General features: G+C 34.8%; 8 protein-coding genes across 11 annotated transcripts; 4 read left to right on the forward strand and 4 right to left on the reverse strand.

The window, feature by feature from the left end:
* Nucleotides 1-1130: 1130 nt before the first annotated feature.
* Nucleotides 1131-6273, forward strand: LOC132275110 (probable RNA helicase SDE3). Of its 2 annotated transcripts, none has more exons than XM_059776506.1 (5): nt 1131-1379; nt 2789-3603; nt 3699-3872; nt 3960-5417; nt 5697-6273. In XM_059776506.1, exons 2-5 carry the CDS (start codon nt 2824-2826, stop codon nt 5958-5960), a joined length of 2676 nt encoding a protein of 891 aa, XP_059632489.1. In that variant the 5' UTR covers nt 1131-1379; nt 2789-2823; the 3' UTR covers nt 5961-6273. The 2 variants fall into 2 exon arrangements, with proteins under 2 accessions (XP_059632489.1, XP_059632488.1); XM_059776505.1 differs by having other exon boundaries at nt 1132-1379; nt 2795-3603.
* Nucleotides 6274-6591: 318 nt separating this feature from the next.
* On the forward strand, nt 6592-11701 carry LOC132275111 (non-specific lipid transfer protein GPI-anchored 5-like). Of its 3 annotated transcripts, none has more exons than XM_059776507.1 (4): nt 6592-6714; nt 10304-10680; nt 10761-10862; nt 11328-11701. In XM_059776507.1, exons 2-4 carry the CDS (start codon nt 10362-10364, stop codon nt 11450-11452), a joined length of 546 nt encoding a protein of 181 aa, XP_059632490.1. In that variant the 5' UTR covers nt 6592-6714; nt 10304-10361; the 3' UTR covers nt 11453-11701. The 3 variants fall into 3 exon arrangements, with proteins under 3 accessions (XP_059632490.1, XP_059632492.1, XP_059632491.1); XM_059776509.1 differs by having other exon boundaries at nt 11331-11701; XM_059776508.1 differs by having other exon boundaries at nt 6624-6714; nt 10344-10680.
* On the reverse strand, nt 7860-8805 carry LOC132273132 (non-specific lipid transfer protein GPI-anchored 20-like). The gene is made up of 4 exons (XM_059774157.1): nt 8466-8805; nt 8344-8370; nt 8195-8242; nt 7860-8077 (listed from the first exon to the last, which is right to left on the reverse strand). The coding sequence occupies exons 1-4, from the start codon at nt 8803-8805 to the stop codon at nt 7860-7862; spliced, it is 633 nt and encodes a 210-aa protein (XP_059630140.1).
* Nucleotides 11702-13321: 1620 nt separating the features above from the next.
* Nucleotides 13322-14162, reverse strand: LOC132273475 (uncharacterized). The gene has a single exon (XM_059774433.1). It carries the CDS (start codon nt 13947-13949, stop codon nt 13398-13400), a length of 552 nt encoding a protein of 183 aa, XP_059630416.1. The 5' UTR covers nt 13950-14162; the 3' UTR covers nt 13322-13397.
* A 1236-nt stretch (nt 14163-15398) lies between these two features.
* Nucleotides 15399-16436, reverse strand: LOC132273134 (uncharacterized). The gene is made up of 2 exons (XM_059774158.1): nt 16396-16436; nt 15399-16286 (listed from the first exon to the last, which is right to left on the reverse strand). Exons 1-2 carry the CDS (start codon nt 16434-16436, stop codon nt 15617-15619), a joined length of 711 nt encoding a protein of 236 aa, XP_059630141.1. The 3' UTR covers nt 15399-15616.
* Nucleotides 16437-17179: 743 nt separating this feature from the next.
* LOC132273476 (uncharacterized) lies at nt 17180-17912 on the forward strand. Its single transcript, XM_059774435.1, has one exon. The coding sequence runs from the start codon at nt 17294-17296 to the stop codon at nt 17807-17809; it is 516 nt and encodes a 171-aa protein (XP_059630418.1). The 5' UTR covers nt 17180-17293; the 3' UTR covers nt 17810-17912.
* Nucleotides 17913-18852: 940 nt separating this feature from the next.
* On the forward strand, nt 18853-20044 carry LOC132273135 (F-box protein CPR1-like). The gene is made up of 2 exons (XM_059774159.1): nt 18853-19182; nt 19247-20044. Exons 1-2 carry the CDS (start codon nt 18853-18855, stop codon nt 20042-20044), a joined length of 1128 nt encoding a protein of 375 aa, XP_059630142.1.
* A 1330-nt stretch (nt 20045-21374) lies between these two features.
* On the reverse strand, nt 21375-24015 carry LOC132273136 (uncharacterized). Its single transcript, XM_059774160.1, has 2 exons — nt 23865-24015; nt 21375-21946 (listed from the first exon to the last, which is right to left on the reverse strand). The coding sequence occupies exons 1-2, from the start codon at nt 24013-24015 to the stop codon at nt 21375-21377; spliced, it is 723 nt and encodes a 240-aa protein (XP_059630143.1).
* Nucleotides 24016-27825: the final 3810 nt, after the last annotated feature.

Here is a 27825-nt window from a genome sequence, read left to right on the forward strand (position 1 = left end):
AATACACTTATCTTTTTCGATAATGTCTTTATATATACATACATACACACACTTGTCACATTTAATTAGTTTTTTTACCTATTTTTTATTCAGTTGTATGGGGATAATTTAGTCTTTTCAGTATTTAGGTCCTTGTTTGCACCAAAATTGAATGTTAAAGAGATTTAGAACATATAGGAGGTTATACTCTATATATATACCATAAAAGGTGTTTTTTAACCGTAACCCTATATTATATATATATAAAGAGGGATAATTTAGTGATTTCATATTTAATTAATTTTTTTACTTATTTTTTTTTTTTATTCAGTTATAAAGGGATATTTTAGTTTTTTCAGCATTTAGGTCTTTATTTACTCCAAAATTAAATGTTAAGGACTTTTTAAAACATATAAACTCGTGACCCTAAATCTAATTACTTGAGTCATATTCAAAACATTACTATTTTTAATATTTTTTTTTATAATTTGAAAATTTTCATACATATTTATTTATAAAAATCAACAATTCTTAGACATTCAATCCAAAAAATTATAGAATCATTTCTTACTCTTTTTTTTTTTTCCTTCTTTCTTTAGTTTTAATTTATTTTTTTTATAAAAAAAAATATTCATGTGGCATGTCGGTCATACGAGTATGAAATGTTAAAGGAATGGTCAAGAAAACAAAGGCTAACATTTCAATTTATTTTTGAATAAAGGTCTCTATCATCAATCAATTCTTAGGAGTATTTGAGTACTAGGAAGGAGGGGAGTGTTGGGTCTCACATTGTTTGTTTTTATATCGAAATTCACGAATGCTCTGCTTCTATGCTACACTTTACTTAATTATTCATACATGTGAGACCCATCTAATAGTAATATTCTGTGCAACGGGGAGTCAATTCAATTTCACCTTCATTTGTGAAGTGGGCCACACCCTTCTTTTACTTTTCATTTTTGTCCTTTTACCTCCGCAACTTACGTATATTTAAGCGTGAAGTTGTATATACATACACCTCTTAATGTATGTATTTGTTGTTCTAACATGATCTAACGGCACAAGATGTGCCATGTCATCATGGATTTACAATATAATCAACATGATAAATTGAAAAGGCATCTTCCAAAAGGAATGGGCCATCTTTCACTGAATTAGTGTGATTGATTTCATTCATTGAGAGTCCACACCCCTCTCTCTCTCTGTCTCTCTGTATGTAAAGCTCAGTCTCCAGAGTTGTGAAAGGTGACATGGGTTTCCTGTGGCTTTTCGCATTTCATTGATTTCAATATCTGCTCTTCCTTCCTAGAAGATCTCAAATCCATTAGGGCATCTGGAGCTCTAGGGGTTGCTATTTTCATCTCCCTCTCCCTCTGTTTGAAGACAACTCATCGAATCTGGTATAATCATCTTGAGTTTTATTGTTTGGTTTTTCTGATTTTGAAATTTTGGGTTTTATGTGGGACAAAAAAAATTCAGATTTGATGAAAAAATAAAATAAAAAACTTGAGCTCTTTTAAATTTGTATCAAGTAACTTGAGATATAAGTTTTGATTACTTATTTGAATGTCATTGATTTGGGGAATGCTCATTATTTATTGTTCTACAGGGTAGCTTGAAACTTTGTAATGTGTTTGAGGCTGTGGTTTATTTGTGACTACAATGTTATGGTTGATCTTGATTACTTATTTAGTGTGATTAACTTTTTTTTTGTTTTTTTGTGTGTGTTTGTGTTGTAGATTGAGTTTATTGTATTGTTTTTTCTTCGTATTAGCTGGGTTAACTTTTATCTCTTTCTTGTAATCACAGTTGGGTATTTTTGTTTCCTCTTTTTTTATTTTATGTGTCAGAAGCTCCAATATATGGCCTTCTTGTTGTGCACTTGAACCTGTATATCCCCTTTGAAAAAATGTTTAATCTGGTTTTCTTGAAGTTCATTGTTTACTTTTTGGTGTTTGTAAATAAAAATACATGCGTATGGTATGGGACACAGTACACTTGCTTCTCTTTTGTGCTTTATGGAGCAAGTTGCCCTTTGTTTTAGAAAAATCTCATTAACCTCTCTGTGCAATTATCTAAAAAGCCTCTTATTGTAGCCACCATTGGAATGAACTATCATGGGTTCTGTTCCTATGTGGATTTCGGCAATGATGTTTGTTTTATTTTGATTCGAGCACTTTGAGTCTAATAGATGACAATTGTATAATTTTGTTAATTGATAAATTTGACCTTTCTATGTCGTACCAATGGCAAAGCCACATGAGGTTGATTGGTGGCAGCTGCCCCAGTTAAATTTTGTTATATTTAAATTTGCAAGTATAAAATTTTAAATTTGTAAACATGCCAACACTTCAAAATAATCCAATATATAATAATAATAATATTATTAATAAAAATAATAATAGTTCGAATCCCCACTCCATTAGTCAGTATAGTAAATAATTATTTAATTAAATTATACTTATCAAAATAATAATAATAATAATAATTGTGATAATAACATTGCCCCTATGAAGTTAAATTCCTGGCTCTGCCACTAGCTATACAACCTATACCCCAATCTTGTGTTATTGCTATTACAAAAAATAAAATCTCTTGGCTTGTAACCTGTTTCTGCTTGTTGCCTTGCTGGATACAATAATGTACTGACCTTATAGGTTACCACTCACATTGTTGCAACATAGCTCACTGGATGTTGGTTGCAGATTGGATTTATTGTGGTTGCATGATCTCTTGGAAAGCTATATGTTTAATTTTTTGACCTGTGCAAAAAATAGAATGCATACTTACTCTTCATCATTACTGGAAGTCACAGATTCTGTTCGTGTTATTATCAATTTGGTAATGGGTACTGTTGGTGATCAGTGGGATGAGGAACGTTCTGTGATTGGAGACAAAGGAGATATTGGGTTCGTTGATTTCAATGATGACAGATCTGTATGTAGTTACAACCCAACCGAAGAGGGTCCAGTTTGTATATCTGTTCCATTCCCCCTTGTAGGAGGAAAACTTCAATCAATACTCGTAGGAGAAACTGCCACTGATTCGATAACCATTGAGAACACAACTACTGATCCTGTGGAGCTCTGGGCGGTTAGAATTTATGACTCGAACCCTAAGGACTCATTCACCCTTTCGCTGATGGAACCTCCATCAGCAACTTCAGATATGGAGTACATCCAAGGATTCCTAGAGTCGTTTTCCTTGGATGACAGAGTTCTACGACCGGGTCAGACTTTAACCGTTTGGTTGTCCTGCAAACCCAAGGAAATCGGCCAGCACACAACGGCTGTTCATTTTGTTGTAGGGGATGACACAATAGAACGGATGGTTCTTCTGTTGGCAGATGATGAGACCTCCCAGTCTTTGGCTTCAAACAGGCCATATTCTAGAAAGAAAAAGCAGCAATTGTTGAATGTGGATTCATTTCATGTGGGTGTACGTCCAGCAAAGGCTTCAAAGCGAAAGTTCAAATATGGGCTTCCTGACTATCCAATTCCAGAAAATGTCAGACAAGTGGTGGAGAGTAAGCAAATCCCTGACGCGATAAGAGAAGGCTTAACAAGGGGGAAGTATACTTCTTACTTCAACACATTACTGATCATGGAAGAAATAAAAACGGAGGTAATTTTCAATTGTTAAAAATAAAAAAAATAATTATAATAACAGAACAAATTATTGTTTTGATTTGCACTAAAATTGGGTGATTGTTGCTTCAGGAAAACATGAGAGATTATGGCATGGAATCCGTCCCTATGAGGAAGAGCGGAACCCAATTCTTGAGACTTGAGGTCCCGGGACTAGCTGAGAAAAGACCTTCACTTGTTCGTGGAGATCACATTTTTGCTAACCTAGCCTCAGTAGATGAAAATGATTCTTCACCTCCTTCTCAGGTTTGTTCCTATTTAGTGTGTTAATCTTGAATTAGAAGTTGACAGATTCTTTGCTGAATATTGAATTCTGGGATGGATGTTGGACAGGGTTTCATCCACCACGTTGAAGCTGAAGAAGTGCTTTTGAAGTTTGACGATCAATTTCACCTGTGTCATAGGAATGCAAACCTTTATAATGTGCAGTTTACATATAATCGAGTGAGCATGAAAAGGCTATATCAGGCCGTTGAAGCAGCGGAAAGTTTAGGGTCAGAGCTTCTTTTCCCATCTGAGTCATCCGGAAGGAGATTTATTAAACCCACTCCTTTCGTCCCTTTCTCTTGTATTATTAATGAGCAGCAGATGCGTTCAATTGAGATGATTCTTGGTTGCAAGGGAGGATCACCTTATGTGATCCATGGGCCTCCAGGTACAGGTAAGACCGTGACACTTGTAGAAGCAATTCTCCAGCTTTACGCAAAACTAAAAACTGCTCGGATTCTTGTCTGTGCACCTTCAAACAGTGCAGCAGATCATATACTAGAGAAAATCCTCAGTATGAATGGCATTGAAGTTCAAGAGAATGAGATTTTGAGGCTCAATGCACTAACTCGTCCTTTTGATGATATAAAGCCTGATCATATTAAGTTCTGTTACTGTGAAGAGTCAGACTTCATGTGTCCTCCACTGAGGTCCCTCATGCGCTACAAAATCATCATATCGACATATATGAGTGCCTCTCTTCTTTATGCAGAAGGTATCAAGCAAGGTCACTTCTCTCACATTTTCTTGGATGAAGCAGGACAAGCTTCAGAACCAGAAACCATGATTCCTCTATCCCACCTTTGCCTGAGGAAGACCGTTGTTGTTCTTGCCGGAGACCCAATGCAACTAGGTCCTGTAATTTTTTCCAGAGATGCAGAAACTTATGGATTGGGAAAGTCATACTTGGAGAGGTTGTTCGAATGTGAGTACTATGCCAATGGTAATGAAAATTTTGTCACTAAATTGGTCCGGAACTACCGATGTCACCCAGCAATTTTGTATCTCCCTTCACAGTTGTTTTACAATGGAGAACTGATTGCATGCAAAGATGAATATGGTTCATATAAGAATAAGACATGGGAATACCTTCTTCCTAACAGAGAATTCCCTGTTCTTTTCATTGGGATCCAAGGCTGTGATGAAAGGGAAGGAAATAATCCATCATGGTTTAATCGATTTGAGGCAAGCAAGATAGTTGACATGATCAAGCAACTGTCAGATAAGGGGTTAAGTGAAGGGGATATTGGAGTAATAACACCTTACCGGCAGCAAGCACTCAAATTAAAGAAAGCCCTAGAAAACTTGGGATTGTCTGGGATCAAGGTTGGAAGTGTTGAGCAATTTCAAGGACAAGAACGGGAAATAATTATAATATCCACTGTTAGATCGACTGTGAAGCACAATGAGTTTGACAGAAATCATTGTTTGGGATTTTTGAGCAATCCTAGAAGGTTCAATGTTGCCATTACCCGGGCCAAATCTTTACTGGTTGTTGTTGGGAATCCACATATCATCAGCATGGTAAGCCTGAATCGTCTGTCTTGCCCATTGCAGTAGACAAGTCTTAGATAAATTAAAAGAAAAATTAAGTTCCGTCGGTTTCTTTCATATAGTCATTTACCATAATTCTGGCTATGGCATTCCCAGAAACATATGCAACAATATAAATATGGATTACACTAGCTGTCTCCCATTTTCATGCATCTTACGTAGTTTTTAAATCACTTCGAAGCTCAGACCAATCCCGACCAACAGATGTACTTGTTTAATTATTGATGTTTAGTTGTCTGCATTTTGCAGGATCCATACTGGAATAAGCAGTTATGGCATTGCTCAGATAATCGCTCCTATCAGGGTTGCCCTCTTCCTGAAAAGCAGGAAGATATTGAGGATTACCCTCAAGAAGAGGGCCAATCGGATTACCCCCAGGAAGAGGGCCATTCGGCTTATGAAGGAGAGAACCATCTACCCTCTGATAAGTTTGAAGTGCGTGGAGAAGCCTATCAGGCAGATCTCCCTGAACCTATTACGGATGAAGCTGAGTGGTCGGATGGTTGGAAATAAACTCTATAGCAGAACTTTGAATTATGGAGCAACGAGAAAGTGTTTTCTTCTTTTCTGTCTTGCTTTCTCTTGGTAATGAATGAATTCTGTAAATGTTCCAGAATGAGGGAAAAAGTATCTTATTTGTGCTGGTTCCTGAGATATAATAGGTCAGTTTGTTGGAAATTAACTTTCTTGCAAATTTGGGATTTGCTTTCTTTCTATTGTTATTGAATATATACTGTAGTGAGTGTTCCAGAATGAGGGAAAATGTATATAATGTTTTACTGGTTCTTGAGATATGATAGATCAGTTTGCCTAGGGAATTTTCAAATTTGCTAGCCCTACTGGTATCTGGCATGTAGTGATAACTTAGAATTGTGAAAGCAACAAGAATATGAGATTATATTCCTGATATTATTGCTAGGATTGATTGCTTCAACTGTTGCAAATGACTTGTCACTAGATTATCCTGATGCCATCTCAAAATTCGGTGGATATTTTTTTGAGTATAAGCAGCATTGATTGATTTATCTAGTATATGCCCTCAGAGCTATTGTTATTGGCATGCTTTAGGACAATTGAGTACTGGTGATGATGTGCAATGAAGATGAAGGAGCCGTACTACCGACGAGCTCGGCTTTGTGGTTGAAGAGCATCTGGCAATCTGTATTACCAGTGAATTTTTTAAACCTTTTCTCAGACAGACAGACAAAGTGTTGGTCTTCCAACTTTCTACCAAAGGTGTCACTGCAGGACCATTATCTCATGGAAGGTACTTGAGACTTTGAATCCTAGAATCTTTAAATCAGATTAAACTGTACTATTTAGTCTTCACATTTTAGAGGCATGTCCAGATCAGTTGCTTGGGTTGGTAAATCCAACAAAAAATCAAACTTAATTGTTAACTGATGCATAAATGGATCATGGGTGTAAAATGAAAATGGTCGAATTTGGAGATGGATTGGATTACCTTTCAAGATCAAACTGATCTGATGAATCAGAATGCCCATGGAACTTGCCCAATCCCTTGATAATTGAGAGTACTGAAAATTTCTATTTAATGCCCACCTTCATTTCTTCCTCGGAGTCCCCTTTGGAAATTGAAGGGAAAAGAAAATCAAGTTTGCAGCAGGAATTTGGTTTGAGGGAAATTTTTCATGAAAGGTGTGAAAAAATATTATTTTATTAGTTTGAAAAACATGAAATAGAAAAGAAAATAATTGTACTTACCAAAATTACCCTTGTGATTTCAAATACTAAAATTGTGTTACTCCCCTTACCCAATTATTTATATCCATTTTTAAAGAAAAAATAAATAAATAATGATAATAATAATAAAATATTGAATTATTAAGAATTATAATATAATTATTTATATTAATTTTTAAATTATTTATACATGAGAAAAGTTTTAGGCTTTAATTTTAGAAGCCTAGAGGTTAATCACATATACAAATCACCAATTGATAAGGGGTATAATAGAAAGTTAAAATATACACGAGAAAATGAAATTTTCTTATATTTTATACGGAAAGATTGTACGAAAAATCAACAAATTGAGAGAAAATTACTTTCCTCAAAAATTTCTTTTTCTTTCTAACCAAACTATTAAAAAAAAATTCATTTTCTTTTCCTTTCCTGCAACTTCCATCCAACCAAACACACCATTATGGAAACTTTCATTAGCCATCCAAGAATTACCACCATCCATGAAAGGGAATTTAATTTTGAACAAACAATAGGGTTCTTATTCCAGTACTAGTACTATAGTATTACAAGGATTATTTATAAAAATAATAGACCAATTGTTCTCAATCATCATCTGCACTATCCTAAACAATAATCCACACCCCAAAGAATATTTCTTAAATATAAGATCAAATACACATCAATATATCTATACGTATAGAGAGAGAACTAATAGTTCTTCAAAACTGTAGCTCCTAACACAGCTAGCAGAAGCAATGGTGAGAAACTGTGAGAGGGCTTGGAAGCTGAGGGGTTCAGAACTGGCCTAATCCCTGAGTCTGATGTTGGAGCATCTGACTCTACGGTTGGAGATGCTGGACTAAGATCTGGAGTTTTATCAGATTCCGGTGCCAGAACTGGTGACACTGGATTGGGAACAGTAGAAGCTGCCAATCAAAGAAAATAAATGGTTCATACAATGATGCTTCAGCAACCTCTAGCTCTAGTCATATTTGAGTTTAAAATGATAAAACTTTGAAAATTTTAGTAGAGGAGCATGGTACCCGTAGGACTAAGAGGAGGTGACACAGTTGGCCCAAGCGCGACAGGACCTGTCAAGTGAAGTAACGCGAATTATTAACTTGATGCTTAATTATAATGAATTAATACACATCATTCATCAAAGTATAAAGAACGTGAATTTTTATGGTACCTGGAGCTGGAATAGGGGCACTAGAGGCTGCAATGAAAAATCAAATAATCTGACTAAGTAAAGCTCAGTAAATCGATAGAACTCTTGAAATGGAACAGTAGGCAAATGCAGAAAAATGTCACCTTTGCACTGGAGAGGCACACCAGGCGTGTTACAAGCCCGTGGGAGCGAGATAGCTAAAGACCGGTTGATGGGTATTTGGAAGGGGACACTTCCAGTTGCAATAAGGCAGAGGCAATCCATTCCATTGTTTGTCATGGATTTGAGGGAATTGCAGCAATCAGCTGATGGTGAAGTTCCATTAGCACTGCTATTAGTAATGAAATTCATGCAAGGGGTGAAGGTTGTAAGCACTGATGCCGTGCATGGGGTACTGATCTGGCCATAAACCGGCATCATGAGAACCGTCAAAGCTACTGCCAACACTGGAACTAAGCGCGGAAAATTTGTAAATGCATCCATGTATATTTGGTTTTGGAGAATAGAGAAGTGGAGGAATGTATAGTGTTGAAGGAAAAGGTAAGATGAATCGATTGGAGGATATAGCGTTGGTGGGAGGGAAAGAGAAGGAAGGATTAGGGAATTTATAGATGGAGAGTTCAAGTGAAGAGAACAGGAAAGAAGAACACGTAGAGTTGATGCAGGTTTGGGGCTCAACTACCTTAACTAACTGTATGAGATAGGGAGTTTGGTGGATTTGTCTGGTTGTGGCATGCTGTTTTCATCTTGAAAACCTTTGACTTTTTTTTTTTTTTAATTGTTACTCGCATACACATGCCTCCACTAGACTCGAACTTCTAACCTCCCTTTGGGATGTAAGGGTCTAGTACCGCTAGACTCGAACTTCTGACCTCCCTTAACTAACTGTATGGGATAGGGAGTTTGGTGGATTTGTCTGGTTGTGGCATGCTGTTTCCATCTTGAAAACCTTTGGACCTTATTTTTTTATTTTTTTATTTTTCCTTCTTCTTCTTCTTCTTCTTCTTCTTAGTTGTTACTCGCACACACATGCCTCCACTAGACTCGAACTCCTGACCTCCCTTTGGGATGTAGGGGTCTAATACCGCTAGACCATTGGCCCGTTAGTCTCCCCAAGTTTTGTTTTAAAATTTTTTTTTTTTCCTTTATTTTTTTCTTTAGGTGGTACTCATACACATATGTCTCAACTGTGGACTCGAACTCCTGACCTCCTTTTGGAAAGTAGGGGTCTGGTAGCGCTAGACCACTAGCCTGTTGGTCCCCATAGTTTTGTATTAAAAAAAAAAAAAATCTAATTAAATTCTAATTGAAGTCTAATGGTTAAGTCTTCATCGTGGCACCATTTTATAATTGCCAATGTTTACTTGCATCAAATGGTATAACATGATTTCAAGTGTTTAACCAGATCCATTGTTTTTGCTGCTATTTGACATTTTCTTTTTCAGTTTTTGTTATTAGAACACTGTGATAATGAGAAGATGAAAAAACACACACACAGACAGACACACACAATCACCAAAATCAAAATACTCACTGGTCCTGGATTTCCAACAAAGGCACTCAAGTCTTATTTGTTTGTGACCTTGTTAAATGAACCACAGGGATTAACAATTACATTTTCTCTGATTTAGTCAGAGTCTGAATGTGTTCACACTGAGGTTAGGTGATCTGCCAGCTTCTGTTTGTCCAATGTAGGTCACTTTCCTCTTGTGTACAATGTCACCTTACAGATTCACAGGTATACCAATATTTTACTTCTACTAGTAATATGTAGATTGGTAAGATGATCTAAGCACATAAATCATATCACAGCTCTTAGCAGATTCAAATGACACGTTAGCACGGTTTTATTTCAATAAAAACATATCTGATTTGATGAGGCTTGTTTAGTTTACCAAATACCTCTTGAACCCAAAAATTAATGATGTAACCTTATTGTATAAATAAATTTCTTCCACACTCTCAATGAATACACAAACAGCATATCCTTGTCCTTGAGCACTTTCTCGGGAAACAAACAGATAGTCTGAAAACTGCAAATGGCTTCAAGTGGGATTGAGATGGGGCTAGTCCTAGTCCTTGTTACAATGCTTTGGACAGGAGCCGCGGCTCAATCAGGTTGCAGTAGTGTGCTCATTGGAATGGCTCCGTGTCTGAATTATGTTACTGGGAGTTCCTCAAGCCCATCTTCATCTTGTTGCTCATCACTTGCTAGTGTTGTTCAATCACAGCCACAATGCCTTTGCACTGCGCTCAATGGTGGTGGTTCAGCATTGGGCATCAACATTAATCAGACGCTTGCTCTTGCATTACCTGGAGCATGCAATGTGCAAACTCCGCCTGTTAGCCAGTGTGATGGTAAAGCTTAAAGAATACCTCTCTCTAGTCAAGTTAATTAATGTGAGCTGCAAAATAACTTATGTCTGATAATTGTGCAGCTGCTAGTGGACCGACAACAAATCTTGAGGGTTCTCCTGAAATTTCACCAGTGGTATCTTCAGATGAAACTCTGAATTCTCCAACTCCCTCATCAGTGTCAGGTATATCATTATATGTATATATTTGAAATCTTCAACTTAGTATGTATTGGCAAGATGAAGTAAAAACCATGCACCACATCAACCAGCCAACTAAATCATTAAGCTTTCATATTAGATTAAAATATATATATATATATATATATATATATGCAGAGTTTGGTTAAGATGATACTTAAAGATTTGAGGTGTTTAAAAATTTTGGTGATTAAATTTTTTATTTTTATTTTTAAAAAGTGTTAAAAAAGCTTTGGAAGAACTGGTGATTGGATTGGCCAAAGGTAAAATCCCTGTACTTAACTTTCTAACTGATCATTTCATTCCAGTTTAAATTTCAAATGAATTGTATGCTATGTATTACATAAGTTCAGATAATCATAGCCCTTTCTATATTCTTTTAGAAGTTAATTTTGGTTTAAGCCAGCTTATTACTATCTTATATAATCTTAATTCATGTGTGAACTAAAGCAGGATCTAAAGCAGTTCCATCAAAAGGCTTAACTTCTGATTGCAATACTCCAAAGATGTCTTCTCAGATTGTTGCCCTCTTTCTGCTCACAGCTTCGTATGCTTCAACTTTCAGCAGCTTCTGAGTTTTCTTAGGAGCTTCGAGGTTGTAGAACTAAATATGGTGATATATGGATAATGCTGTTTATTATAATTTGAAACTTCTATATGTGGTTTTCTTTATGAATGTTGTATTTTCTGTCGTTTGAAGTTATGTATGGGTTGTTTGCTACATGAATGGAAAACTACATGGTTTTCTGTTCCCTTACCTCTTAAACTTGGTTGCTTCTATTGATAATGAGCAATATAAATGAACTAAATAGTGTTTCTGTTCCCTACTGTGAAATTTGGTTTCCTTCATCGATAATGAAACTAATTAGTGTTTCTTTTCCCTACTGTGAAATCTGGTTCCGTTCATCGATAACGATCACACATAAATGCATTAGTGTTGCAACTGTTCAAATTGGACAACAACAATCTGCCCTGCCTATTACTTTGGGGTTAGGTGTAGGAGGCTCACTTGTATGTGCAACAAAGTAACAAACCAACTTGAAAAAGAAATTGGATGTTGAATTCTTCCAAGTCCAAGTTTCACTTGATTAATAGTATTATGAAATTCATTGATCCGAAAATGAGTAGTGATGAAGCCAGCATGGTGTCACGCCCCCGCTTATTTTGCAGGGAGGTTGCACAATGCAGGTGCCACGAGGGCGCTGAGCAAGACTTTACATGGCGTCTTCATGGCTTGAGCAGTGTTGTTTGGAGAGAGTTGAAAGATTCTAGTTTGTTGGAGGGTTTGTAAAAATGCGTGGAGCTAGTGTAGGGGAGATTCTAGATGAGTAAATAATTTTGGAAAGATTGTAGGAAGAGTTCTAAAAAGTGGATATGACGCCTACAAAAAAGTGAGAGTTGTTGAAACTAACATGCTGCGGGTGAGAGTGGGAAGCTCCAATAGTGTTATTTGAGTATTAATAGTGTTATAAATAATTTTTTATGTGGGTCTATACACATGATAAATGTAAGTTCTGTTTAATGCACCAATTCGAGAAATCACATACTGACAAAAATATGCTTGGATGAGTTCTATGACCTTCTCATTTATAAGTCCAACCTATCTTTTATCTCATCTTCCTCTTAAATATTTTTTATAATTTTTTAATTAAAAAAAGGGGTAAAAGGGGTAGAAGATTCAAAATCTCTCTCTCTTTTGTTTACTTGGCATGTAAGGAAGAAAAACCTTTGTCTACGAAGAATTTTTTTGTCTATGAATTTTTTTTTTTTTGGCGGTGATATTTTTAAATTTTTTTAATAATAGTAATGATATAGTCACATAAGATTAAAATATATAGCATAAAAGATTCAATTGTGTGAAATGTAAGACACAACAACAAATATAAATATATATATATTAACAAAGATTATTTCTTTGCAGATAAAAACTAGTTATTGAACATCCGGTTGCAATGGTAGATCTAGAAATATATTCTAGGGGCTAATATATTATGGGGTAGACTAATACTACTATTTTTTTTTATTATTATTACCAATAGTGATTTTTTGTTTTTGTTTTTGTTTTTTGGGTGGCTCAAATCCCCTTTGCCCCACTTTGAATCCGCCCTGGCTGCATTTTAAAATAACATATCTTATGAGAGTAGGAAAATGATAAACAACCACATTTGAGGTTCATTCTATATGAGTTTTCTTCATATTGGTAAAATTTTGTGCCAATTTTTGGCCCGAGACAAAAGCTATACTATAAATATTGGTTATGAAAAGAGTTATATCCAAACTCCAAAAACACAACTTACGTGTATATTTTCCCAAGTAGTCATATTCTATATCAGTCTGCTTCAAATTGGTAAAATTTTGTCCCAATTTTTGGTCCGAGACAAAAGCTATACTACAAATATAGTTATATCCAAACTCTAAAAAACAACTTATATGTAATGCACATATACATAGAAATTGAACTTTTATAAGTATTCTTATTAAGAATCCACCCACACTATTTCAAGAAACACAAATTTAAGTTCACATAAAATAATTAACTTGGGGATCTGTAGCGAGAAGGCTAAAGATCACCATGTCTGTTGGCTTCCCCTTATGCAAAAAATACTTCCTCAGAACACCTTCCCTCTGGAACCCAGCCTTCTCCAACACCCTCTGTGAGCCCGGGTTATCCACATCCACCAGAGCTTCAAGTCTCTCTAAATGTGGCCACTCCACAAATATAGTGGAGGCCACCATTTTCACTGCTAGTGTCGCGATTCCTTTTCCCCAAAACTTGGAGCTCAGAACATATCCAATCTCAGCTCTGCAAATATCAGCACCCTTATTTGGTGTCACTGAAATAGTACCAATTGCGCGGTCATTTAGGCATATTGCTCTGTACCATGGGTGGGGGATAATGGTATCAACAATATGTTCCACGGCGGCTTCTTTAGAAGTGTAAGTCTCCCAAGAGCAAAATCTGCTCACTTGATCATCTGTAGCCCATACCATGAAATCATCAACATCAGAGAGGTCCAAAAGCCGGAGGGTGATGTCCAAAAACTCATCACCATTCTCTTCTTTATGCTCCATTTGTGACTGTTCAAAAAGAACAGTTCAACTATATATATATATATATATATAGTTGATAACTTTATCTATGGAAGAAGATTATGCTGATCAACAGAAAATATGATCGGAGACGAGCATATATGTTGATGAATTTCAAGAAAGTTTGGCTTTATAGAGCAGCAGATGTATATGCCTCCAAGAAATTGCCTGGAATAAAGTTATGAAAACATGAGTCAGTTTCGCATGACTTAAATTATAGGGGGATGAAAAGTGCAATAGTACAACATGTAACAGCCGCCTTGGTTGACTGCGTTGCTAAGGAAACTTCGTGTAGAATTTCATACGACAAGCAATACCTTTGTTTTTTAGATGAATGAGTCAGACTCCACTGAATATCAGCCATATATATATATATATATATATATATATATATATATATATATATATATTATATTTGATGTAGATATAAAATAATAACCTATAAGAATTCATGATCAATTGTAAAATTATTGATGTGGAAAGCAAATTATTAATAAACTCTTGTTAAATGTCAGAATTTCCGTCTTTCCCCTCCAATAAAATCGATTAAACATATATATATATATATATGCTGGTAGACATATAGTATTACTGTTTGTTTAGAGTTGTTCATACCTGCAAGATTAAAAATCGATTAAAATATATATGTATTAAAATCTATATGCTGGTTTATTGACTTTCCAAAATTCAGCAACATAGTATTTTTTAAAACTCAAGAAGTCACACCATAGAGTAAAGAATTGAAAATCAAAATTTGACATTCTTCATAAGAATACCATTTGTATAGAGTTGTAATACCGGCAAGATTGACCCTCTTAGCAACATGGAAACACAGTTATCTTGAACGGTTATCTTGAATCCACAAGATAAAAAATTACATATAGAATTTTGAAATATTATTAATAAAATTGATTAATTTTTGCAATTTATAATTAAAAAAAAAAAAAAACATAAAAGGAAACTAACCGCTTAAGTAAACTAAAGAAACATAAGGTAACCTAATAATAAAAAGAAACTAAAAATATAAGAAAATTACTTAACACTAGAAACTCTCTAAAAATATAAAATAAAATAAAATAAATAAACATAATTAATAAGTCTTGCAGAATGGATTTCTAAGTTTCCTTTAAAAGTATATTTCACAACTTCAAACGCAATTTATGGATACAAGTACATTAGGACCAATTTTATTTTGCACAAGTATAATGACTATGCAATCACGAAGAGTAAAAATTCTTGCAAGTGATTGAACCATAAAGGTTAGGCACGATTAGTTTATTGTTTGTTCCATAATTGATCATTTTTCACCTTCAATTCTTCAAACTTTGATCAGGTTTTTTTTTTTTTTTTTTTTTTTTAATCAAAACAAAAAGAAAAATAATAATGATAAGCTTTTTTAGAACAGGGTTCTGTGCCTGTTTGAGTATCCACTGTCAATGAATTACAATGAGAAATTCTTATTTCACTTATAAAATGTCCTTACAAACTCGAATGCAAACACACACACACACACACACACACACACAAATGTGAACCATAGGCAAACAGGTTGCAGTTTGAACGCCATGTTCATAGTTCATAGCATCATACAAAGTACTGTCAAAAGACTATAACTGAGAATTAATACTATAATAAAGAAAGTAATTCTATTAATGGAGGCGAGGATCGGTAGAGAGAAGACTGAAGATGACCATGTCTCTAGTTCTCCCCTTCATTGTAATATACTTCCTTAAAACACCTTCCCTGTGGAACCCAGCTTTCTCTAGCACCTTTTGTGAGCCCAGGTTGTCCAGATCAACTAGTGCTTCGAGTCTCTCCAGATGTGGCCACTCACTAAATATAATGGAAGCCACCATTTTCACTGCTCGCGTGACAATTCCTCTGCCCCAGTAGTTGGAGGCTATAGCATAGCCTAGTTCAACTCGGCATCTGTCATTGCCGGATTTGGGTGTCACCGAAATAGACCCAATTGCCCGGTTTTCTAGGCATATTGCTCTTAACCATGGGTGAGGAATGGCAATGTTGTTGACATAGTCCATGGCTTGTTCTCTGCAAGTGTAGGTGTCCCAAGTGCAAAAAAGACTCACTTTGTCATCTGTGGCCCACACCATGACATCATCGATGTCCGACAGATCCAACGGCCTTAGGGTGATCTCTGAGAATTCATCATCTCCTTCTTTTCCATCCATTTGCACTGCTTTTTTCTTAAGGTTTTGTTTGCAGGAAAAAACTAGGAATGGAGTTCCAAGGCACAAAAGCAGGTGGGACTTCACACTTATATGTAGACAAAGTGGCTTCAAGAAACTACTAGGAAAACAGCTAGCATAATGTCACGGACTTGTGTGGCCTTAGACACGTTCAAACACACCCTAGCTGATGTGGTAAGTGGGGTCAAATTTGAGAATTCAATTTTGTAATTTTGCATTACTTGGAGTGCGGAGCAAGTAGAGACATAATAAAGAACGACATAATGGTCACGTCAAGTTTTGTGCGGTGAACAACTATACAATAGGGAAATTTCCAAGAAAATTGCAGGATTCAAAGGAATGTGGACCATAGGTCCATATCTTAATACAAAAGAGAGGCTGCCGGCGTCTTGAAACGTTACGCTTTATTTAACATGCATTTTGTTTTTGTTATTTTTATTTTTAAATTATTACAGTGTCGTTTTTGATAACAGAAGCATGTTTGATAAAATCTTATTTTATTTTACACAATGTTAAAATATTTCGTGAATAATGATTCAAATCCAAAACATCAAAAAATTATTTTTTTTAGTTTTGAGCAACTGCTCATGGCCCGAAACCATAACAGTAATACAACACGGGCCTGACAGCAAAACATCGTTCCCAAACGAGCTTTCGATTTTTTCCTAAAATATTTCTACAACAAAAATATTATTTTTGTTTTAACTAAAAACAAAACGCATGCCAAATGAACCTTACATTTATTTAATAGAATGGCAATAATAACCTAATATTATATATATATATATATATATAATATGATAAAAATTTCGGTCAATTTTATTACAAACTGATTTATTTATGGGAGTCAACACAAAAAAATTATTGCACCAATTGATTCATAAATGACCTTATCTAATGGTGGACCCGGGCCACTGGCCGTTAGAATTATTGGTCTCCTACAAATAAACATAAAAATGACATGGTCCACATTCATTTAATCCACACTACTATGTGACCATTTGAACAATATGGTCCACGTTCATTTAATTCAATATACTCGAGTATATCCATTTTAAAGCAAGTGAGGTTGAATCTTAAAACCATCCGGAAAACTTCCAATTTTGGCGATCAACATTGATGGACTCATCCAGAATCTCCGTCCGGCCATTCAAACTATCCGATGCCGACGACTTCTTCTCATGGGCCAAAGATGACAGAGTAACACACTACCTAAGATGGAAGGCCATCGCCTCTAGAGAAGAAGCATTGGAATATCTCAAAAATGTTGCCATGCCCCACCCTTGGCGTCGGTCCATATGCCTGGATGACCATTCGATCGGCTACATTTCAATCCGGCCAGAATCCGGCGACAACAAGCATAGAGCACACATTGGGTATGCAATAGGTGCAGAGTATTGGGGACAAGGGATAGTCACAATGGCATTGAAGATGGCCATTTCTAGTGTGTTTAAAGAGTTCTCTTATTTAGTGAGGATAGAAGCTTTGGTGGAGGTAGAAAATAAGGGGTCTCAAAGGGTACTAGAGAAAGTTGGGTTCCAAAAGGAAGGTTTTTTGAGGAAGTATGGGTTTAATAAGGGTGAGATTAGAGATATGTTAATGTACAGCTTCTTAGTGAGTGACAACATCATATGAAAGAATTTTCTTTGGTTGATCAGCTTATTTTCATCAAAAAATAAATAAAAACAGCTTTTATCAACGTTTTTGAAACGGGTTCTATGCCTGTTTATGTATCCAATATCAATGAATTATGAGAAATTTGTATTTTATTTATAAAATGCCCTTTACAAACTCAAATGCAAACACACACACCCAAATGTGAACAATACACCATACGGATTGAACTTTGAACACCATGTTCATAGTTGATAGCATCCTACAAAATGTCTGTAGACTATTAATTGAAAATTAATCTACTAATCAAGCCGAAAAATTGTCAATCTAACGCTTGACAAGTAAAAATATTATCATATCTAATAATATTATTATTGTTGACATTTTTGTCATTTTGGTATCATAATATTTAAATTGTAATACTACTTATGAAATTGATTGGTAAAGAAGGTTAATGTAATTTTATTAAATATAAGAAGGTATTAGAGTTTTTTTTTTTTTTTTGGTCTTAAATTCATATAATATATTTCATATTTTTGTATATATAAATGTAAATAAAATAATAATATATTGCTGTAAAATAGTATACTAACAATAAACTTATATTTTTATTTTACAATCTTTGAGCTTTCAACAGTAAACTAAAAAGATCGAACTCAAAATTTTTATGACTTTTGAGATGACACAAGCCGCAGCGGAATTTATCAGCACCTTCCCAAAAAAATAAAAACTGGGTAGGCCATTTAAAATTTTATATAAATTTTGTACCTCACAAGTAGGGATATTTAAATAAAATAACTATTTTTATGAGGTGTAAGAGGAATTTTAATAAAATAATAAAAAAAATAAAAAAACTAAAAAAATTGGGGGCCAATAGCAATTTTCTTTCACTGAGAGGAATCAATTTATAATAGATAATGATTATTTTTACACTGGGATGAATCAATTTCTAGTTAGAGCGAGAAATAAAGAGTGTTAGAGAGAGAGAGGGGGAAAAATAAACCCAAATCCCAACTTTGGGTTGAAGCAGCCCTCTCTGCTGAATCTCCAACCTTCTACTACCGATGTCGGTGTCGATGTCGGAGCTTCCGGAGGATTTGTTGAAGGACATTCTCTCCCGACTACCGGTGAAAGATCTGCTACGTCTCAGGTGCGTTTCCAAACAGTGGTGTGCCCTAATTGACTCACCTATCTTCATAAAATTGCAACTCAATCGATCACTTCAAACTGGAACCAATTTGAATCTGATTTGCACTGAGTACGGAAATATATTTTCAGTAGACTTAGATATGCTTGAGGGTGTCTTGAAACTTGGTGGTAGTGTCCCACCTTTAGACGTTGTAGAAGTCGATTACCCCATCAATCCCTTCAAATGTGAGTTCATTTTGACTGAAGTACATGGTTCGTGCAATGGTTTGATCTGTTTGCATTGTTTCGTAAACGATTACAAAATTTTAGATGAAAGCCGTTACCTTGTTAAATCCTTCAACCAAGGAGTACAAAATTTTACCCCCACTGCCACCTCACAACGACGAAAATTTTTCGTATGATAAGAATTGGGATGACGAATTTTTCCGCCTATTTCATGAAATAATGTATGATTCTGTTGGTGATGATTACAAGGTGGTTAGAATTGTGCAATTCAAATTTGCTTCTGGTTCATTTTCCTCTGAAATAATGGTTTATAGTTTAAGATTGAATATGTGGAGGCGGGTATATGATAGCTTCTATTATTACATTTACTTGTCTGATGCATGTGAGAGAGATCCTTGTGTGGTTGTGAATGGTGCTTTGCATTTGTTAGCTTGTGAAGATCCATTAGATTTGTTTAACACTGTTGTTGGTTTTGATCCTGTGAATGAGGTATTCTTGGAAGTGGAGGCGCCAAGCGTTTCTGGTGTTAGTAACGGGACCTTGGGTGTTTTAGATGGATGCTTGTGCATACTTTATGCAATCAATGAAGAATATGCTTTTGAATTATGGGTCATGAATGATTATATGGTGAAGGAGTCATGGACAAAACTTTTCACAGTTTTCACTGTAAGGATTCTGAATTTGATAAGAGTGCATCATATTCTGCAATGTCCAAGGGTTTTGGCTTATTCTAAGATTAATAGGGAAGTTATCTTGTTGCAAATGTTTGGTAAATTAGTTTGGTATGACCTGAAAGAGGAAAGGGGCATGGATCTCAACATTTCATCATCTCTCGTGCGTTTTAATGTGAAAAGCCTTGTGAAGCTCAATCATGATCAATGAATTGGCATCTATAACTGTTGCTGTGATTTATGAAGATGTCTGATTTTCGGAGAGCTGTTTAGTTTCTGCCAAAGCATGATTCCGTTGTAGTGACCATAAAGGATTTTGGGTATTCCCACAAATTTGGTGTGTTTTGTTTTGCCATGTTAAATATGTTTTACCCTATCATGGTCGGGGAATTATGATATTTTGACTAGACTTCCACCTTTTGTTGATTAGCAAACCCATTTGGGTTTTTAGCTTTAGTAACTCCTTGTATTAGAAAAAAACTTTGAATGGATTAGTGTAATGACAACACTTATTGTGGCCATGTCTTTGGTGTGGATGGTACACTGATTCACCTTTCCTGTTCTGGTATCAGTTACGGAAAGTAACATTAGTTGGTGATATTGCTTTAGTAAATGACATGGTATCATTGTTCGGTTAAAATTTTTTTTTTCACTTTCCTTGTCATATTAATGCCAATGACAGTGTCACGTCGAAAGGTCCCCCACCTTTGTTGTGTGGCAAGTGTGATTGACTGGCAATATAACATAGGTGCAATCACTCCAGGTTATCGACAGTTATCTTGTGTGTGTGTTTCAAGTCTCAACCCTTCTCTGCAAAACCATCAGTATAACATGCTTTTCTAGGTAAAACCATCAGTATATGGTTCATGGTATATATTTTGTGTCTGCAAAGATTATACTATACGTATGATTCAATGCCAGTTCAATATATATCATTTTCTTCCATGCTTTCGTATTATTGTTTTTCCATGCCTGTTCGATTTAGTTGAACTAGATAATATGTTATCGAAGGTTGAACTTCTTACCAAGGGCAGAAGAGTTGCATGTTATCCTTGATTTTGGGTTATGTCCATTTAACTGCTATATACTGAGACAATTGTAGAAAGACAATTTTTTCTAGAGATGATGAAACTTATGGATTGGGGAAGTCATACCTGTAGAGGTGGTTCGAATGCGAGAACTATGCCAACGTTAATGAAATTATGTCTCTAAGTTAGTCAGGAACTACTGATGTCACCTAGAAATTTTTAATCTCCCTTCACAGTTGATCAAAGAAGCAGCAGCAGCTTTGATCCCCTTTTTTGAAACAGGGGTTCTATGCCTGTTTGTGTATCCAATATCAATGAATTACAATGAGAAATTCGTATTTTATTTATAAAATGTCCTTACAAACTTGAATGCACACACACACACACACACACAAATGTGAAACATACACCATACAGATTTCACTTTGAACGCCATGTTCATAGCTGATAGCATCATACAAAATGTCTGCAGACTAGTAACTGAAAATTAATGCTATAAAGGAAGTAACTGTACTAATCAAGCCGATGATCGGTAGAGAGAAGACTGAAGATGACCATGTCTCTAGTTCTCCCCTTCATTATAACATACCTCCTTAGAACACCTTCCCTCTGGAACCCGGCCTTCTCCAACACCCTCTGTGAGCCCGGGTTATCGTCATTCACCAGAGCTTCAAGTCTCTCTAAATGTGGCCACTCCACAAATATAGTGTTGGCCACCATTTTCACTGCCCGCGTCACTATTCCTTTTCCCCAATACTTGGAGCCTATGACATAGCCAATTTCAGCTCTGCACATATACTTACTACTCTCATTTGGTGTCACAGAAATTGAACCAATAGGGCGGCCGTTTAGACATATAGCTCTGAACCAGGAGTGGGGGATAATAACATTAACAATATATTCCATGGTAGATTCTTTAGAGGAGAATGTTTCCCAGGAGCAAAATCTACTCGCTTCATCGTCTGTGGCCCATACCATGAAATCATCAATATCAGAGAGCTTAAAAAGCCGGAGGGTAATGTCCGAAAAATCATCACCATCCACTTCTTTGTGCTCCATTTGCACTCGTTGTTCACTTTGGTCAACTGAAAATATGATCGGAGACCATGTCACTGATGAAGTAGAACAAAGTTTCCTTATATATATATAGCAGTATATATGTATATGCTCCCCAGAAAACTGCCTGGAACTAAGTTACAAAAATATAAAATATAATACTATATAACAAGAGTCAATTTTGCATGACTTGGTGAACAGCAACAAGCAAACAACAATCTAACCATTTTTTTATGAATGAACGAGTCAGACTCCATTCAATATCAGTATATTGGCTTTCTCGTGCAGTTGTGATACTTCTGGTAGTGGGGTGCATATATATGCTGTGCTGTGTTCTTACTAGTTTCTTAATGGGCCTGTAACCCTCTTGTATATGTCCAATTTGTGCCAAAACTTTATGGACACAGCCTAAAATTAAGTCCAGAACTCAGCCCAACCCAAAAGCCTGGCTGGATTCCAATTCAATTGCAATCTCTACTTCTTGGTACCCCATATGCGTTTACTAATTGCATGGTGGAGATATCACTTTCTTAGAACCAATCATGATATATGCTTAAAGATTTCTGCTATAAAAGGGGTTGGCTATGTTCGTTGAATTGGGCAAATATTTTGATACGTTGAACTTGCGCAGGTGTCCAACACTATATCTATTACAATTTCTTAACTTTTGTTGAAAATAAATTTCAACTAGGAGAGAGTAAAGAAGCTCGGACACTTCTCCTAAAATTGGCGTGGCGATATTGGAATCACATACAAGAATGAAACATTTAAATATTTTTTTCTTGTTGAACACAGCCTGGGACAAGTTTGGGATACTTTGGGGGCACTTTTCTTAGAAAAATGTGTTCCAATGCAATTTTTAAATATACTATGAAAAAATAATATAAATTTTTTTAAAAACAAAAACAACATATATTTTAGCTTTAACCTTCCAATTAGTGATTTCATTCATGATAATGTGAATGAAAATTAATTTTTTTTTTTTTTTTTTTTTATGTATAATGATATTATATTATTATTTTTGAACATTTTCTTAAGATATTTAAATCTGTTTTTTAAGATTTATAGTATCGTTGTATCTATATTTTGAGTTGTATTGTTATCATTGCTCGGAATTGTTATAATACCGGTTACATCAATAATAAGTTAATAACTCATTCTATGGTCATTTGAAAAGAAGTTTTGATTTTCTTGACTACCACAAAAAAATAAAATAAAAAATAAAAAAATTGACAATGAGTGAAAACATCGTCTTTTCCAACTAATAAATGTACTTGGCCATAGTAGTAGTTGATGGAATGCCCGATAGACAAAGACAAATCTACATTGGCTTTCTCGTGTATTTGCTTTCCCAAGTTTCTATCCTCCCCTTTAATTCATGACGCAATTGATGTTCCTGACTTGGGTTAATCTCCACCCCACATCACAATTCACAACAAGCAAACACAGGGTTTTACTACTTTTTCTTTCACCTTCTCTGTGTCCTTATCAAGTTTTCATCATCAGCGGTATCCTTGTTTTCCATTTACACTCTCTTTCTCTCTCTCACACACACACACAATGGTCATCTTCCCCTTCTACTTTCCTTTTCTCTACGAGTATTAAGTTTTTTCTGTTAATGGTCAAAAAATATGATTAAAGAAGGGTTAGCATCTTTGAAAGAAAAAAATGTAGCCCATTTTCACATAAATTTGTCACGAATCTATCTTAGTTTTTCTAAAGTAACATCAATTCGGGCATGACAAATCTGTGGCCTTTAATCTCTGATTTGTGGCAATTAATTAGACGTGATTATGAGACGTGTTGAGTGGACATATGAAAAGAACACCAGACTTGCTTTGTCCAGTTTAATTTACTTTAACATGTCTAATTATATGGTCCCACACGCTGGTATATTGATTAGTGAAAACAAAAACAAAAAATGGTATGCGTATGTTGTTGCCATACGGTCAGTTGACCATTTGAGCAGCAAATTGTACTGTAATTGAATTTCGTGTGGCAATAATTTCGACGATCCAGTAAGGGCAAACACTCCTAGGCCCACGAAAGGAACCTCATGATAAATGGCATAGGTGGGTCCATCCTCACTTAAACCCATGGAAGGGGACACCTCAGGAGGTCCCCAAAATTGTCCCACCACTTTCTTCTGATGTGTGGCATTAAGGACAAGTGAAAACTATGCCACCTACTGGTTTCCATTTTCATGAAAGCTATGTGTCTATGCATGTAAAGTAGCTGATTGAAATAGATAAGAAAATTTGACATTACCCCCATCCCCTAATTGATAGCACGTTTAATTCACTAAACAGGTATGTTTGTCTTCTAATTCTCTTTTTCTATGATTGAATCAAATTAGGGTTTTGGGAAACGAAGTGAGCAAAGGGTTTTATGGCAAAGTTACTTTTTAGTTACGTTGATGTCCATTGTGGAAGCTAAAGATGGTAGTGTATATCTTGGCTCTTTTGTAAAGATTAGGATATAACTTGAAATTCTATATAATGGGTGCGCACATTCTTATATATTCTTTTGTTTGATTCTGATTTGGTTAAGTAAAATAAGAGTTAGAAGTACTGAGGTGCTTAGGTATTTTTCTAACTTTTGTGATCTCCATTGTAGCATCTACCCTTAAAAAGAGAAACATGGTATATTTGCATGAATTCTATACATTACACCATTGAAGTTGAAATCGTATACATGTGAGTATGTAAGCATTCGTCTGATACAGTATGACGTATTCTTAACTTATTCTTTATTTTGATTGAATTAGATCATGAGGTCCAATTAGCATGAAAGTAAAGGTTAGCTTATCATGTCATGTATGGTTGTTGATTCTAATAGTCCTCAATCAAGATTGGAACTCCCATGCACTACAAAGTACTGGATTAGTGAGTAAAAACATAGGTTGTCACTTTTCAACCTTGTAATTGTTTGGAAACAAACATATTTTAATTTTTCTCCAAATTTTTGTTTTTGGTTGGGGTTGGGGTTGTGTCTATTCTCTTAGGTCTTGTCAAACCTTTTACAAGGTCCCCATGTCAATTTAACCCTACCTATAACCGTTGATTCTATTTATCAATGATGCAAATGGAGACAAGTGATCAGTTTCACTGTGGGTCCCATTAGTGGGGTACCCCCTTTGAATAATTGGGCCATTGTTTTAGAGACAGCTCTCTCTCATTCCCAATTCTTCATTCATGAAAGGACATCCAACACCATCAACGCAATTATACAAAAGCCATTATCATCCAGAAAAGAAAACCCTAACTTGTAGACCCCACCTCCCAATAACACAACAAAGACGGGTCTCCTTCCCTTTCTTAATTTATTTATTTAATTTATTTATTTTATATTGCCTTGTCATTCTTAATTTGTTTATTTTGTCATAAAGTAACAAACAACGAAGTTCATAGGGTCTATGAATGTTTCCCTCTACCTAGTGTTTACATCATGAAGAAACTAAAAAGTAAATCCACTAACTCCAACTAAGGTTAAAGGTTTAGGTGACATGATGTCGACAATATATTTTCACTTTCCATTTATCTAATTTATCTTCAGGGTTAGTGTGTTAGCTATAATTTCTCTCTTTTTTATTCAATATTCCTTTTTTCCTTGAAAATGATGGGATTAATAATGGTATAATTAATATATAAAGGCACATAATTTGAAGATGAGAGGTATCTTTCAAAGAAAAAAGAAATGTAAAGATGATGTAAATTGTCAATTTGTATAGTGTATGCTTTATTGTAATATTTATATTCTGATTTTTATATACCAGTTAGGAACCACTGCTGATACACTAGTAAGTTTCAAATTGTCAAATATGAAAAAATTACAACTCTAATACACTGCATTACCATCTTTGACCAAGGTAAAATGTAAAATATTCGAGTCTCTTCACGGTTAAAATTTCTTGACAGAATATAATAAATAAATAAATTGTCATCTTAAAATTGGAACAAATTTAATTAAAAAATAATTTACCCCAATAACAATACAGAGATTTGGTACTACTAAATGTACATGACTTTACGTACATTTAAGCAATAACTTCAATTAATGGAAGCACTTTTTTTTTTTCTTTTTTTTCTTTTTTTTTAATCAATTACAAGAAACTCACACACACCATTTTACTTATTTGAAGACTCGAGCCATTAATATCTAATTTGGTATTTTCAAATGCAAGCATGACTATATGTAAATTTATCAAGAGTTGCCCATTGCCCATTCTCTCAACAATTTCAATTAATTAATGGGCACTTCTTCTTCGTTTTCTTTTCAACAGCAAAAATTATATTGTAATAATAATAAATAAAACAATACATTATTTTATGAAACTGGACATTGCTAGGTGACAGCATCAACCATAGTCTTAATTGGCATCCAATTTAAAGATAATACTACCTTGATTTACTTACCTAAATGGAGCTTAGATGATGAAGCAAGCTTTTGCCCCTATAGGGTTGGTTACATGATAGAGAGAGCTTTGGCCTCTCTAAGCTAATCAAATCTCTAATTATTCCTTCAGTTTCCTTTACATACTCAAATTATCACTTTTGGGAATTGGAACTTGATGGCAATTATTTTTTCCGTTTCCATTACTATTTTTTATTTTTTTATTATTTTTTTTATTTTTCTTTCTTTTTGCATAAGAAATCACACTTGACACGGACTTGTCATACTCGACACTACTATATGCGGACTTGATCTATCAACCACCTTTTATTTATTTATTACGATGGCAGTGTCGGGGCTTTTAAAACACCCCATAATCTACACTGAACACATTATGATATTGCAAAGGTTACTGAGAATTACATAAACAATTTGGACAGCAAGAGGGCCATGCAGGTATGCTGACACATTTTTTGGGACAGTGCCATGACATATGATATATATATATTTTTTTTGCCTAATCGTTTAGGGCTTCAAAATTGCGTTTTTGTCTTATAGGAAGCTTGTTTAATATTTCAGAGGTTGCCGATAATTACATAGACAATTTGGACCGCAAAAGGGCCATACAGGTATGCTGACACATTTTTTGGGACAGTGCGGTGACATATGATGTTTTTTTTGCCTAGTTATATAGGGCCTCAAAATTGCGTTTTTGTTTTATAGGAAGTTTGTTTAATATTTCAAAATTTTTGTTCCTGCACTAAACAGACTTGGATCGTTCTGAATTTTTATATTCAATACTTGTATTGATTAGAATTTTTATTTATTTTTTATATATAATTTAGACTTTTGATTTTAGACTTACTTTTAGTCTTAGTTTCCTCTTCACGTTAGGTTTTCTTATGTTATTATATTTTTTCTTATGCAGTTAATTTGTTTATGGTTTAGAATTTTTTATTTATTATAAATAACACATTCAATAATTCAATATAATATCATATTTCTCTATAAATTATCTCTTAATTTTGTGAATTTAAAATTAACCTTTTGTTTGTTATTGAACATTCATAGTTTTCGATTCTGTCACTACTTCTATATGTACCTGCTATTCTGGTAATCGTGGAGAAAATTTTATGGGAGTGAGTAAAGTGACCACCCAAGAGAATTGAAATGGATGAGTAAATACCACTTTTGGTGATAATTATTATTTTATGTTGATACGCTAGGATCTTGTTCATCTTAATTTGTGTTTTATATTCCATTTAAAAATGAAGCCAAGTAATTGTAATTCTACGCTAGTGTATCCTTATTTAACCGTCTTCTATTTTTATTAATTACATTATTTTATAGAATAAAATACTACAAAGATGCATAAAATGTTGTACTATTCATTACTTTATTTTTGGGTAACCCAATGTTTGAATTATTAATCTAGAAATCAGAGATTTATAAATTTAATCAAATCAAAACAAGCTGTCTCAGCATAACCCATCAGCATTTGTTTTAAATAGACATA

Source organism: Cornus florida, unplaced genomic scaffold, assembly GCF_030987335.1.
Source record: "Cornus florida cultivar Cherokee Brave unplaced genomic scaffold, ASM3098733v1 CherokeeBrave_3.0.0_Hap2_Chr09, whole genome shotgun sequence".
In the NCBI taxonomy this organism is placed as follows: domain Eukaryota; kingdom Viridiplantae; phylum Streptophyta; class Magnoliopsida; order Cornales; family Cornaceae; genus Cornus; species Cornus florida.